General features: G+C 35.7%; 1 protein-coding gene across 3 annotated transcripts in view; it reads left to right on the top strand.

Annotated features, from left to right (window-relative positions):
• The window catches only part of LOC106069242 (probable G-protein coupled receptor 139), a 110097-nt gene that overhangs the window by 27302 nt on the left and 67640 nt on the right, over positions 1 to 15155 (top strand). The window contains exon 1 of one of the 3 annotated variants that reach the window (XM_056031377.1): positions 11982 to 12134. The exons of the other annotated variants lie outside the window; for them this stretch is intronic. Coding sequence (XP_055887352.1) covers positions 12112 to 12134 — 23 coding nt within the window. The 5' untranslated portion in view covers positions 11982 to 12111. Of the gene's footprint in view, positions 1 to 11981; positions 12135 to 15155 lie in introns of those variants that run through there. 3 annotated transcript variants of the gene reach the window in all.

Genomic DNA, 15155 nt, shown 5'->3' with positions numbered 1-15155 from the left:
CCATTAGTCTTAAAAAAACGCTTGTATGTATTTATAGGAGACACTGACAGGAACACACACACACACACACACACACACACACACACACATACACTTATCAGATATTCCTTGTTGACGTATCTAACATTATTTACAATTGTCATATAAAAAGTGTAAATCTACGTCTTGTTATGTATTCAGTGTTTACTGTTGTTGTTGTTGTTACTATTGTGACAGTTAGAAGCAAACATGTCTCATGAACGCAAACGTAAACGTCTTCAGAAACTATAAAAGTTTCAATGGAGAGCCTTCAACAAGCCAAATATTGTTTTAAAAGCCTTTATTTCAAAAAAAAAAAAAAAAGCTTATGTAAAGGGGAAGAACTCCGCCATTAAAACTATATCTAGCAATGATGTACAAGTTATTTCCCTTATTCGATATCAAACAAAGTAATTAATTGCCAATAATTTAATTGACTAATAGAGTATTTTTGTTTATTGATTCCTGTAATAGATAATGGTTTAAAGTATCAACTTGATCGGAGAATGTGTGAGGGTGAATTAGTTTTAACAATTATTCAAAGGGGCTAAACCCAACAAATTTAGCCATATCTGTGCATACTGAAGTATTAGTTTCTCTTGTTGGTATCAAAGAAAATAATTAATGAAAGTTATTGGTTGCTTTTTAATTGATTCATTTCTTGTCTATGCAAATGAATAATTGTGCGAGGTTTCAACTTGATCCGAAAATGGGTGTGGGAGAAATAACGTGTACACACTTTTTACCTGAAGACAGACCGAAAGACAGATAGACAGACAAAGTGAGTTGATATACGTTTTGTATAAAATGAATATATATACGCTGAAAAATGGCAAATTAATTACAGAATAAGAGCCTTAATCACACTAGCTCTCCCATAGACATAGAGCCTTAGAGAGGTGAGCACTAAAGTAAAAACTAAGTGTGTGCACTCATTTAACATATCGCGAGCAAGCAAGACAAACAGTTCCCTTGACCACCATTGTGTCCAGAGTTTTTAATTTTTGAAAGTGTGGTTTCCATTTGTGTATGTTTCCATTTGTTTTCACTTGAGCGACATGTTCTTCTTTGTATTGGCTAAACAAGATTTTTAAGCGTTCTTCTAAACTTGCACCAAATAGTTTTCATTAACTTGTGTCAAGGGAGACTTTGGTGAAGATCTCTACTTCAGTGGTGACCTTGGGAAATAAGAGTTTAGTTTGTATTCAATCAAATGAAAGTAATAAACATTGTGACTGCCGATAAAACGTATTTATTTGAAACAGTTGTATGACATAATGCTCTGATATTGGAATATTTAAAAATAATATATGGAGCATAATTTTACTCAATTGTTAAAATCTTGTCTTATAAATTACAGACGTTCCTTCAAAAAAGAAGATGGCCTCGTCATACTGGTATCCTTGTGTTAATCTATTCTGCATGTTAATTAGAGGCTATTCCTAGTTGTTGGTTTTCCTTGATGATTCGGGGAACTCGCTCCGAGCTCGGGACTAGGAAGAAGGTGATCGTGTGTGACATTTCCCTCATATATAAGAGGTAAAATGTACCTTTATCTTACTGTCTTTTGTTAATGACTAAGACGTGTGTTTGTATTTGTAAGTCATCGTATAAGAAAAAAGTAAAGTTCCCCTTTCAGACTCAGGGGCACCCTAAAAATTACGAAATGTAAAATCCTAGTCTTCATCAGGACCTCAGGTTTATAAGTTCAACACTCAGCCACAGCGCCCCTATAGTGTATTAGTAGGTTAAGGTATAACTAGGTTAAAGTAAAAAAAAAAAAGTAACTATTAAGAGAGATATTGCCTTTTATAAATGAGATTGACTGAAATAATAAAGCTTCCTTTGGTAATACTGTCCTAGAGCTGTGTTTTTTTATTTAAAAAAAAAAAAATATCTGTCAGCCATCTCTTTCAGCCCCTGTAATTAAGTTGACTTAAGGAGAGAAAAGGGCTCATCACTCTGCCCCATCGACTTACTCAGAGAGTTACTTCCCGTTGAATACCCTTACTTTAGTGGTGAGAAGTTTTGAAATCTATTTTATTGAACTCTTCACTTATGGTTACACTTTTCATTACTAGCTCTTCCATTGGTTTAGTCAGCTTCAGGGCCATGTGCTTTTTTTTTTATACAAGTCTTGGGTTGTACTCAAATTCATCAACTGTTTGCGTAGAGTTCGAGGTCCAATCAAATCTATAACTTTTGGTGGCGGGAGTTTTAAAAAAAAATGTTAATTAACACCAATCCACTAACCCCTAGAAAGTTTGATAAATATAGACGCACAAACATACACAACTCTCACATAAGGGTTCTGAGAAGTTTCCACTTTAACTCATATGATTCAATTTTTTCATTAAATTAATTTTGTCTTAACATAACCTCACACATTAACTTAATCTAGGTCAGAAGCTTGTTGTATCACGTTCTTCCATATAAGCCATTTTCCTCGGCATAGTAAGTGCCAGATTCTGTTCAGTGTTTACAAATCAAAATTTTATTTTCAATGTATTCTCTCAGCTTTCATTTCTACATTGTCATTAAAGATTCAAATCTTTTTTTCTTCCTCTTTGTACTATGTCTTTCAAATGTGTTCATCCTGTATCTTGTTCATACAGCGAGTGCTCTAGACATTTCTTCTATTTATATCAGCTTAATATTTTTTTCTTCTGTTCTGCTTTATGTCAACAAAGACAGCAGACACTCACACATGTGACAGGATGAGACCCCGGGAGGAAAGGGTCAAAGGTCACATGACTGAATGAACTTATTCACATTCCTGACATCAATTGTGTAATCCTAAATATCTAGGGGTTTTTTTTTTTGTTTTTTTTTTTTGGGGCGGGAGGGCTGGAGTGGAGAATAGGGAGTGGAAAGAATTCTCCTGGAGCTATGTGTAATGTACTTCCAACATTTCTTTTCCTCTTTTTTTCCCTCCTTCTTATATCCATGACATTAATTCTAACGTTGAGAATTCGCGTGTGTGTGTGTGTGTTTGTGTGTATGTAGCTAAGTGCATGGTTGATGCTTAATTTTCACCCAAGTCCTGGACACGATCATTTGTAAAGAAACCGGAAATGAAAGAAAGTGTTACATCGTTCATGACTGGGAGAGGAGGAGGGGGGTACACCACCGTACAGAGATTAAACCACAAACACTATGCTAGTTCAGTTCGATATATTTTGATGCATGCCTAGACGAATTATTTTAAAAACCATTATGTATTATTGACACTGCTGGTTTGATTGTATTTATAATGCTTCGTGTTTTGTTTTAAAGGATTACGAGTGGGTGACAAACAGAATGTATCTAGCCGTTAGTCCATACCGACATTTTGAAACTTAAGTTATTCCTTTTAGCTATGATTCAAAGATACTTTGTACTCTTAGATCTATATCATTGGCGTGACTGTACCCTGATTGGATTTGAAGGAGATTCCTTGCACACATAGCGGATATTAATATGTCTTTGACCACTCTGAGACGTATATTGTTGATCCATTGGCCGGACTGTAATGGTAAAGATACTTCCCCTTTCTCCTGAGCTAGACACTTAATGACATGAACCAATTCGTAGTAGATAATATAGAGACACGTTGAAAAAGAATCGGGGCTGATGGTGTGTTGATGTATAGAAAGAATAGATTTATTGAGTGCTGGTTGCGTGTTAACTGGACCAACAGTAACCATTCAGACGTCATTATACAAATTGTTAGACAGAACAAATACATTTGACAACGTCACAAAGATTTTTTCCTTCACTGAAGTAAGTAAATGTGTGTGTATGACCTGAAGCGTGTTTACAGTCCTGAGGCCCTGGATTGCAGAAGGCAGAAGGGGATTATGGCTTATGAGAGCAGAAAAGCTTTTCTGGTTTTTACTGCCTCCATTGTGAGCACACCTCTGCCTTCTAGGGGATGTTTCTTTAGCCACGAGAGGCTCCGTAGAGGGAAAGCATCTTTGCAAGAGGCGGAAGATAAATAAACAGATAGATAAACAGACAGATAAAAAAACGAATAAATAGACAGATAAACTGAGAGATAAACAGACAGATAAAATAAAAGAGAAACAGAAAGAGAAACAGACAGAGAAACAGAGAAACAGACAGAGAAACAGACAGGGAAACAGAGAAACAGACAGAGAAACAGAGAAACAGACAGAGAAACAGAAAGAGAAACAAACAGAGAAACAGAGAAACAGACAGAGAAACAGAAAGAGAAACAGACAGAGAAACAGAGAAACAGACAGAGAAACAGAAAGAGAAACAGACAGAGAAACAGACTGAGAAACAGAGAGACAGAGAGACAGAGAAACAGAGAGACAAAGAAACAGATAGAGAAACAGACAGAGAAACAGACAGAGAAACAGACAGAGAAACAGACAGAGAAACAGACAGAGAAACAGACATAAAATAAAAGAGAAACAGACAGAGAAACAGAAGTGTGTAGCGTGAGTCTGTGTGAAGGTAGGACTCTAACAGGACGAATGTCTACATTGACTAATGAAAGACATGTCATTAATAAACATGGAATCATTGTTTTTGTTTTATTTTGCTTCAGTTTTCAGCTCCGGACCCTGTCATCAGCTTTGATTTTCTCTAATGGAAATCTGAAAATGATTGATTTGATTGCAATATAGCCAGACATCAAGTGTGCGTGTGTGTGTGACACAGTGTGTGATGTGTGTGTGTGTGTGTGTGCGCGCGCATGTTTAAAAAGCTCAGCATTTGGTCCATGTTACGGCCACGACATTGCCAGACGTGTGAACTAAAAATGTTTTTTACATTTGCATTGACCATTGAGCATTTTTATATCGAACACAAATCGAGGGGAAAAAAACTGAATAGATGAAAGATCCACTCAACAATAACTGTCCATTTTAGTTCAATGGACACTAATTTTAAAGTGTATCTAATAAATACAGATCTCTTGACGGGACATATTTGTACGTTGTGCTATTATTTTGAAGACAAGTGTTTTCTTATGTTTTCTTATACAGTACTATGCAGTACAATACTAGAAGTGACTAGAACACTAGAAAAACATTACGCTTGATTCTGAAGAAGATAAGAATCAGGTCAAATGTTGAATGATAATATTATATCCCTGTCTTCAAATCACTCGTTTCTACGTGGTATTTTCAATAGATATAAACCTATTGGTTTTAGTAAACTTTAAAAAAAAAATATCCAATATTTTAGTTGTATTTTTTCACTACCCTTTTCAAGTCAGCTCGCTAGTATCACGACCGATGGGGATGGGACACATATCGTTCAACACAGAGCACAGAGCTTGGAGTGACTACAAATACTTTCTTAAATGTTTAAATGTACAAAATGATGGAGGTCGATTAACATGTAGATATCATTATTGTTTTTTATTTTTTTATTTATTATTGCTTATTGTTACCAACTCTGTCAGCCTGTCTGGTACACAAATGTGTCCACGTTATTTCTCTAACACCCAATCCAGCTGAAACTTTGGCACAGTTTCTTTCTTTTTCCTGACTACACAAGAATCAATAAAAAAATTATATTTTTGTTTGGTATCGAACAAGGGAAAGAAATTTTACTTGACTGATGTGTTGTTGTTGTTGTTGTTTTTTTTCAAACTTTTTTTCTAATTTTCTTGTACTATTATTTTTTGGGCAACAATAAAAGTTGTTTGAAAATAAAAACTATTTGACAGTAATATATATATATATATATATACAAGTACTTTTTTTATGACTGTACGTACCGGTACATCGTACCGGCACCTTTTTAATGTGGAGTAAAAATTATTATTACTTTTCTTGCATTTTAACTTTTATTATTAATTTATTAGTAGTTAAAAGTAAGGCAATCCATCACTGAGTACCGGCAACTATCTTTTATTTTACAAAAAAAAGCACTGTGTATATATATATTGTTACGTATTTCTGAATTTTCTGGCTAGATGTATTAGTTGGCACACAAATAAAAACACAGCAAAGAACTTGACGACTAAACTTTCACTTTCATATAACGTTAATGACTATTAACTCTAACAATTCGTTACTGTAACATGTAGCGTAGAAGACTGTACAATATCTGTCAGTTTACAGTTAGCTATACTTCGTTGCAATTCATCTCTTCTCAACTTTCCTCGAGCCGTATTCCACAGAACAGACCAACGACACACTTCCCAGTGTCGCTCCAGGTCTCCCAAAGCTGAACCAAGTCGTACTCAAGTCTACCGAATCAGAGCCGCACACGTCTTACATCGACTGTATCGACTGTAACGGCTCAAGTCCACTGTAGTTCGCTGTATAGACTTTAACGACAGTAGTCCACTCCAGTTAACTCTACCCTAGTTAACTTGCATCGAGTCGTACACATTTCTCTTCCACAGAGCCGCACACGTCTTACATAGTCTGTATCGACTGTAACGGCTCACTCACGACTCCATACGACTCCATACGACTGACTTTCACATTAACTCTCTGGCTTATATAGAGTCCCTAATCGCTTGTCCAAAGTTGCACAAACACGTCTAGTATCCTCTGAAATAACACGTGAGGAAACGTCACATCCTGTCTCTATTTATACACGTAGATTCCAGAAAACACTCGATGCAGTGTCATCAAGTCGGGGTCACACGTAGTGACCTTTATCTGTCACTGTTCATTAGTAACTGTCCCCCTACTTAGATCTGTTCGTCCCCTGGAACAACACGTGTGGACACGTCACATCCTGTCTTTGTTTGCACATGTAGATTCCAGGGAACACTAGTTGCTGTGTCATCTCGCCGGGGTCATACGTTGACCTCTACCTATCACTGTTCATTTGTAACACTATATATATATATATATATATATATATATATATATATATATATATATATATATATATATATATATATATATATATATATATATACAGAGAGAGAGAGAGAGAGAGACGGCCTCAGGACCAGCTTTATGAAATAATGTATATTACCTATTGAAAAGATTGACCTAGATTGACCCGTGACCTCCGTGACCCGTGAATGTCGAAGGCGCCGATTGACCCCAGGCAGATAGTCCTGGATAGAGGGAACGTTACTTTTACATCTGAACTTCCAGGACAGTTCAGTTCATTTTGTTCGTAAGAAGTAGATTCAAAGAGACAAGTTCATTAGTAGACCTTTCAAAGGGTCCTAAGATCACAGTCTACTATCCACAATCAGTCTGTGTTTGACATAACAAGGCGTCTGTGGATTAGAGAGGGAGGTCTGTCTTTATCATTTTCAGATCTTTGTAATTCTCAATGACTGATGACTATCGCCCCCTCTTCGACCGACCCCCCGGGGAGGAAAGCGAGCGAATTTCTATAGAAAAAAAAATTGTGTAAATGTTGTTTTTTTTTACTTATCTTAGTAGTATAGACAAATTAATAATTATTTATATTTTATCAAAATTTTAGATTTTATCACCCCCTTCTGTTAATTTGGTCGAATCGGTGAGGTGTTTGTGGCGGAGATGAATGCATCTAGCGCCCCTCAACCTTGCCTTTCGGTGGAGAAGGAAGGTTTCCTTTTTGTGAAGGAATAACAGATTGTGAACGAAAATATGTTAAATATCTATATAATATATGATACTTATTAATATTTTAACCAATTTGTATTTTCTGTCGCTATCATTAGTAAATATAAAATAAAAAAGGTTAGTTTGGACCGTGGGAGGGGCGGGAGATGCAATGCTCTCCTACCCCCCGACTTATCGTTACCCCCCTTTTTTTTTGGGGGGGGGGGGGGGCGTATTTCATTAGAGAAATTTTACAAATGGTATAAAAAATGTGTAATATATATTCTTATGATGGCTTTCCTCCCCCCCCCCCTCGCTAATCTTAAATACCATCATTAGTAATAAATCTAAAACGGGTAGCGGACCTGTCTCTGATTAACCGTTCTCATTCTACCTCTCCATTTTCTGCCGAAAACAAAACTTTTCAAACAGGAGAGTCAAATAGTGCAATAGTTTTATGTACGTATTTGAGATACAAATTTTATTCTCTGGAATGACTTTGTTGGAATTATTTTTAAAAAGACTTTTTTTGTTTTTACAAGGTGTATAATTTATAAGAAACTTTTAATTAGAAGTGGCACAGATGAGACGAGTTTTGAACACAAATACTTTTTCTAGTTGCCTTTTCCACAACTTTTCTCAATCTCAGATTTTTCAGTTGTATAAATAACTTTGAGACGAAGACCTCACATGAAATTTCTGCTTCAAATACAATAAAATTAAGAGTAATAGGCCTATTTTATTTTCCTTTCATTTTTTTTTCCCCCAGAGCTTTGCTCTACCAGTTATTGTTGTCTTGCGAAACGATGATTCATACAGACGTATTGAATACAATTAACTACATCAATTTGAACGTCTTATATATTATTTATTGACGACACATCAAGTATAATATGTAGCTAACCCCAAGATCTAAACCAGCCTTTGAAGCACACGAGGCGTCAGGAGAAAGCATGTGTGAATCTACGAATGCAAGAAACCAAACTCCGCTGAAATAGCAGACATCGTTCTCTCAGACTTAATAGCTGTCCGACAGGAAGAGTAGGTTGACAAACACTGCTCTAAGTTTTATAGAGACTTTACTATCTATCTATCTATCTATCTATCTATCTATCTATCTATCTATCTATCTATCTATCTTTCTCTCTCTCTCTCTCTCTCTCTCTCTCTATATATATATATATATATATATATATATATATATATATATAGTGACATAGATGTGGATAGATAGATATGAGTGTGTCTGGGTTTATACCTAGTGGTTAAGGTTTGAAAAAAATTGCTCCCCCCACCGTTCCTGAAAAGTTCCGGATCCGCTAGTGGATAAATTGTTATCATTTCTATTCAATGAAATATAAGATCACTGGTTTCAGATATCCGTTGTTTTTGTTTTTTTTGTTTCATGGGCGAATCTTTCATAGAGAGAGGGAAAAAATCAAAGTGTTTACAAAACTTATTTCGACTTACTTCGTCTGTCTGTCTGTCTGGGTAGATTTGTTTACACTCCTCTTCCACTTTCTTTTCTGTGATCAGCTTGAAATAGTGCACAATTATTCATTGTCGTTGTTAACACATGAATCAAATAAAAAAATAATTAATTAAGCAATTAGTGGTCATTAATTTGTTTGACATAGAAAAGGGAGACAACTTTGCAATATTGAGATATATGGCAGTGACTGAACTGTATTTTCTTTGCAACCAATAAAAGCTTTGTTTTTGAAAAAGTATGCTTCCTCTTGTGCTTGTTAACATATTTATAAGAATATGTAATGAAAAAAAGTTCTGGTGGTGTTTACTTCAGTGTATGTGTCTCTGCATGTGTCTTGGCACGTGATATATGTGTCTCGGCACGTGATATATGTGTCTCGGTACTTAATGCACGTGTCACGGCAATAATTTTTGTCATCTTGAGACACCACCGAAACAAACACAAGCTTTTAGTAGACTTTTTTTTTAAGCAAGAATCTAACTACATTAAAAAAATAAATTAATCACGTTTTTCTGTGCTTCCTAATTGAAGCCGACAGACAGACGCACACGAGAGTGAAAATATGAACATGTGAAATATTTTAGAAAAACTTAGGTTGTGTGTGTGTGTGTGTTCGTGCATCTGCTTGTGTGTGAGGGAAGTGAGTGAGAGGATAAGAACGTGAAGACACGAGAGTGAAAGAGTGAGTACACTAGACAAGGTCAGTCTGAACAGAAAATAGGTCAAGCAAAAAAGGTAAATTTATGCAGATGCCCATATTTTTATCCACTTGAAAAAAAAACATCTCTTGGGAAATGATAAAGTCATTAAATAAAGGTCTCCGTTCTCTAGAGTAGCACGAAATATCATTGGTAGTTGATAGTCGTGACTAGTCCGATGCCATCTTTTAGAATGCAAACAGTACACTAGACCATGACTAGACAAAGGAAGACATTTAGCTTGGGAACAGAAATATGAAGAGGCCATTCAATAATTCTTCCCATGACGCAACACTATGACGTCAGTATTTACTGGAGATCTCCGATTATCAAGAAGAGAAATTGATTAGCGCTAAAAACGTAATTGGTTTCATTAAGCTGGAGGTCGAGTGGTTAGTGTTCTTTTCTCTACAGCGTATCTTCTTGATGGGCTCAAAACCAACATGGGGAAAAGAAGGGGGAAAGGAAAATTTATGTGAAGATCTGCATTACATGTAGGCTACTATCAAGTGTCAGAGATAACTAGTAGGGATTTTTCATGGGATTTTCACACTCAAAGTTAATTAAAGTAATCTGCTCTTTGTTTGAAGTTCGATTTTTAGTAAGATGGCGTTTAAGTTATTAAAGTAAAAGTAAAAGTAACCCAGAAACAAACAATAAAAACATTGAAAATACTTTTTCTAAAAGGACATTACCTCCTTCATGCTGCTTATTGACCCATTGTTTTTCTCTTCAAAATTAATGTTTGATTTAAAAAACATTTTCTTTTACCCCGCCCCCTTCTCCCCGAGAAACAAATTCTTGTTAAGCGAATGTCTAGATCTAGAACATCTTTAAGTAGTCCAATGATAAGCATTTAGATCTAGATCTAGAACATCTTTAAGTAGTCCAATGATGAGCATTTAGATCTAGATCTAGAACATCTTTAAGTAGTCCAATGATAAGCATTTAGATCTAGATCTAGAACATCTTTAAGTAGTCCAATGATAAGCATTTAGATCTAGATCTAGAACATCTTTAAGTAGTCCAATGATAAGCATTTAGATCTAGATCTAGAACATCTTTAAGTAGTCCAATGATGAGCATTTAGATCTAGATCTAGAACATCTTTAAGTAGTCCAATGATAAGCATTTAGATCTAGATCTAGAACATCTTTAAGTAGTCCAATGATAAGCATTTAGATCTAGATCTAGAACATCTTTAAGTAGTCCAATGATAAGCATTTAGATCTAGATCTAGAACATCTTTAAGTAGTCCAATGATAAGCATTTAGATCTAGATCTAGAAGACAATTAAGAAAAACGTACGAAATTGAAAAGAGGAAAATTTTGAAAGACTTCGAAAGAAATGGACAAATTAGAAAATGTTATAAACGGCATAGTGTCCACTAACTAGTGAGAATAACTTTATGCTGCAAGCGAAGGTGCTTCGCCATTTGATTCTGACTTACATAGTTATAGGTTTCATTCAAGCTAATACACCGGATACACCTCAAAGTTGGCTATTAATAGATTTTGTCTCGCTGTATAAGAATCTCCCCCTAGAGTTGGTTATTTTAGTTGTTACTATTTAATATATGTGTAACTTACTATTAAATAAAAGTTTGTTTTTCAAAAAAAAAAAACAGGAGTAGTGTGAAAACATTGGTAATTTGATCAATAGCTCGAGAGTGATGGTTGATATCAGGTTTTTCAATTATGATTGACCGATAAACTTTTTTCATTGTCTAGACCTGACCTCTCTCGTCTGGTAGTTGTGATGTCTTCAATTTGACCTTGATTATTTTTGACAATTGAGACATAATAAATAAATACATTGACTGAGCCTTACATACATTTTGTTTTTGTATGGAAGTAAGTAGAAAACAAACTCTCGAGCATACTCGGTGTCAGAGGGACATTATAAACCCTTGACTTCAAAGAATTCCCTCCTTTTGTAACATCTCGCCTCCCTTTGTGTATACTAGAGGGTGTGGCAACAAGTGGAGGTAATTGTGAAGGCAGGAAACGCACACTGGAGCTCGCAGTGAATGCTGGGAGAAAGTAATAACACTGGGTAAAAAGAGGAAAGGTCAACTGGAGCGCGATGACACCGAGGCAATAAGGTTAACCCAGACACCAGGGACCCAATTGTAGAGAGTGTAGACTTATAGTAAGACCGAGTATGTAGGTCCATGTACGCGCCTTCTAGACAAAGTTCTGTTGAACACCTCAGAAATAAATAATAGCAATGGCGTGATCAAAATTGTCTCAAGCGTCCTGAGTTTGAATCCCAGTGAAAGCTAGGATATTTATTAGGAAATCTTCTCAGTAGATTCAGTTCTGAAGGGCAACTTGACATTTATAGGTGAAATTAAAGACATCCGCTCAATGTGCTGGACAGATGACACCCTGTTTGAAACAAAAGTAGGTGAACTTTAAATAAATTCTGGTGGGTAACGAACTACAATTTAGTATTAACAGTGTTAATTGGAAAATGTCCACTGTTCTAGCTTAAGGTTCTGGGGCATTTCTCCATAATTTACTTTCTGACAATCTAAGAAGGGGGTCAGATCCATTTGAACTTGACCCTCCCTTTCTTTACTTGAAAGAGATAAATACAATATGTTAATCATTACTCTATATGAGTCTATCCTGAGCTACAATATTGTAACATGCTATGGTATGATATTCTGTTTTAAGGCTTAAACCAATGCAATAGTTCGACAGGTGAATTGACAGGTAAAATGTGATCCTTTTGTTTACACCATTCAGTGCAACAAGCTGGTCATGTCCATTCATTTTCATGCATAAAGTGGCAATGATGGACATAGCCCCAACCTGTACTATGGACATAAACCACATGTACATTTTTTTTTCAATGGGACTATGTACACAATTCTTGGACGAATGGAAAGTCTTGTCACAAGGTGAGTAGAACATCCTGGTGACTAAATTTGCATTTCTTGCAGTAGTGCCTTCATCTGACGAACGGACCGCTTTTTTTCAAACGTTAGTATTGTTGCGATGATATGATTAATTGAGACTATTTAAGAGTTTTATGTAATTTTGAGTCTGAAACTGTAGTGAAAAATGTATTCTTGAAGGAAGTTGTATTGAAAATTTGGAAATTAATTTCTAAATTAAACTATCTACAAAATTATGTTGAATGTTGAATATCTACAAATCATGAGCCTTGTTTTAAAACGAACTAACACTGTTAGGTCATGTAATATATGTTAAACTAAAATATCTCATATTTTTTTCAATTAAAAAATACCGAATCAAGATTAATCTTAACATACATGAAATATTTCTATTTCCCAGTTATACAGTTAGAAAGAATGCTATGTGTGATGTTTTTCTCTACAACCTTGTAAATCAAGTATTTTTGTATTAGGCTGTCCGCTGGTCTCACTGGTGTATCTAGATCTTTTATTTGTTTCTTCAATATGAAGGGATAGTAAAATGTTCATGGAATTTTGTTTTAAATTGCTTCATTACCTGGCCGATATTCAGGATTCTGTGATGGTATTTATACAGGCACACGGCTATGTAGGTGAAATGATCAACTCAATGGGGGAGGGACACTTTAAGTAGTGACTATAAAAGAGTTGATTGGCTGTTTTAAGCATTTGTATGGAGATCACGACAAGTAGCTAGAGCTGGTAAACTTGTGACAAGTAGATTGTCCTGTCGACCTTGGAAAGTGAAGTAAAAATACGTTCTTTTAGCGACTCCGAAAGGGTAAAAGACGCTATTAGTTTTGTGTGGCCTGTCTGTCCGTCTGTCCGTCCGTCCCATTTAGATCTCAGAAACTAGAAGAGAAAATGAAAATCGGACGTCATAATATTTTAGATCATTAAAAGTTCTGATGCAGCGGCTACTTTTTCTTTTCCAAAAGTGAAACATCTAATTTTTAAAAATACATATGCAAGCAGATTTTTCAAAAATTTACACCCTAACCTTCAGATCTGCTTCCACGTCATCTATCCATCGCATTCGGGGTCTGCCTTTGAGTCGCCTGCCTTTTGGTTTTTGCCTGTATACGATTTTCGCCCCTCTGTTGTCTGACATTCTTTCAAGGTGACCTGCCCAACGTAGTCTGTTCTTTTTTATTTCGTTCACTATTGGTGGGTCTTCATATAATTGATATAACTCATGGTTAGTGCGTGTCCTCCACCCTGTTTCATCCTGTATGGCACCATGGATTCAGGGGAAGTAAGTCTTACTTAAAAGTTCACAAGCTTTTTTATTAATAAAACAACTTCATTCATAGATTCGCGCATTGGTACAAAACATTTGCATCTAAGGTAACAATGGTAAAAGTTTCAATGAATCATTATAAAATATATTTTCCATTAATAATCTAACTCATTGAATAGAATACTGATTCAAATATTTTATTTAAAAAAGATTTTTGATACGAACTACGTTTCAATAGTAAGTTTAAAAAAACCCACAAAAAAAAAAACTACTTTTACCGCGCAGTTTTCACACATCCTCATTAGACTATACACTTGACAACAATCTGAATCTAAATTACAATAAATAGAGGCCAGATTTACATAGATCTATATACGAGTTCTAGTCTAGATATAGTAGATTATATATCAAGATTCTAGATCTAGATCTACACTTAGATATAGAATAGACTTAGACTTAGAGTCTTAGATCTAACTCTAGATCTAGACTTTAGACTTTGAGACTAAGTATAAGGAATGATTTCAAATATATTGTTCGTTTAAATATGTGTTACCGTAGTGTAGTGGTTATCACTCGTGCCCAAAATGCAGAAGCTTCTGGGTTCGAAACCCTGTTGAATTTTTGTTTTTCATTAATAAATATTTTTTTATTTTTTTTTGTGAGTCACATCCTGTGAAATAGATATGCATTTTTTTTAAAATATATTTTTGTACAGCCTAATATGTTCTATCCTCTACCTATGTCTAGATCTGTCCGTCTGTTTCTAGGTGGACCACTCGGAGGACGATTTTAAGCTTGTGTGTCCACACAAACTGTCTTTGTAACCTTGTTTTATTGTGCATTTTATTTGTATTGTATTGTTAACTCTACGCCCACTCTGATTGTACGACTGCTACGCTCCTCCAAGTGTATGAATGCTGCGTTCCTCCAAGAGTATGACTGCTGCCCTCCTCCAAGTGTTTGATTGTTGCGCTCCTCCAAGTTTTTGACTGTTGCGCTCCTCCAAGTGTGTGACTGTTGCCCTCCTCCAAGTGTGTGACTGTTGCCCTCCTCCAAGTGTGTGACTGTTGCCCTCCTCCAAGTGTGTGACTGTTGCCCTCCTCCAAGTGTGTGACTGTTGCCCTCCTCCAAGTGTGTGACTATTGCCCTCCTCCAAGTGTGTGACTGTTGCCCTCCTCCAAGTGTGTGACTGCTGCCCTCCTTCAAGTGTGTGACTGTTGCCCTCCTCCAAGTGTGTGACTG

The sequence above is a fragment of the Biomphalaria glabrata genome, chromosome 1 (genome assembly GCF_947242115.1).
Source record: "Biomphalaria glabrata chromosome 1, xgBioGlab47.1, whole genome shotgun sequence".
Classification (NCBI taxonomy): Eukaryota; Metazoa; Mollusca; class Gastropoda; family Planorbidae; genus Biomphalaria; species Biomphalaria glabrata.
Note: the sequence above shows the minus strand (reverse complement) of the source record. Positions and strands in the feature narration are given on the sequence as shown.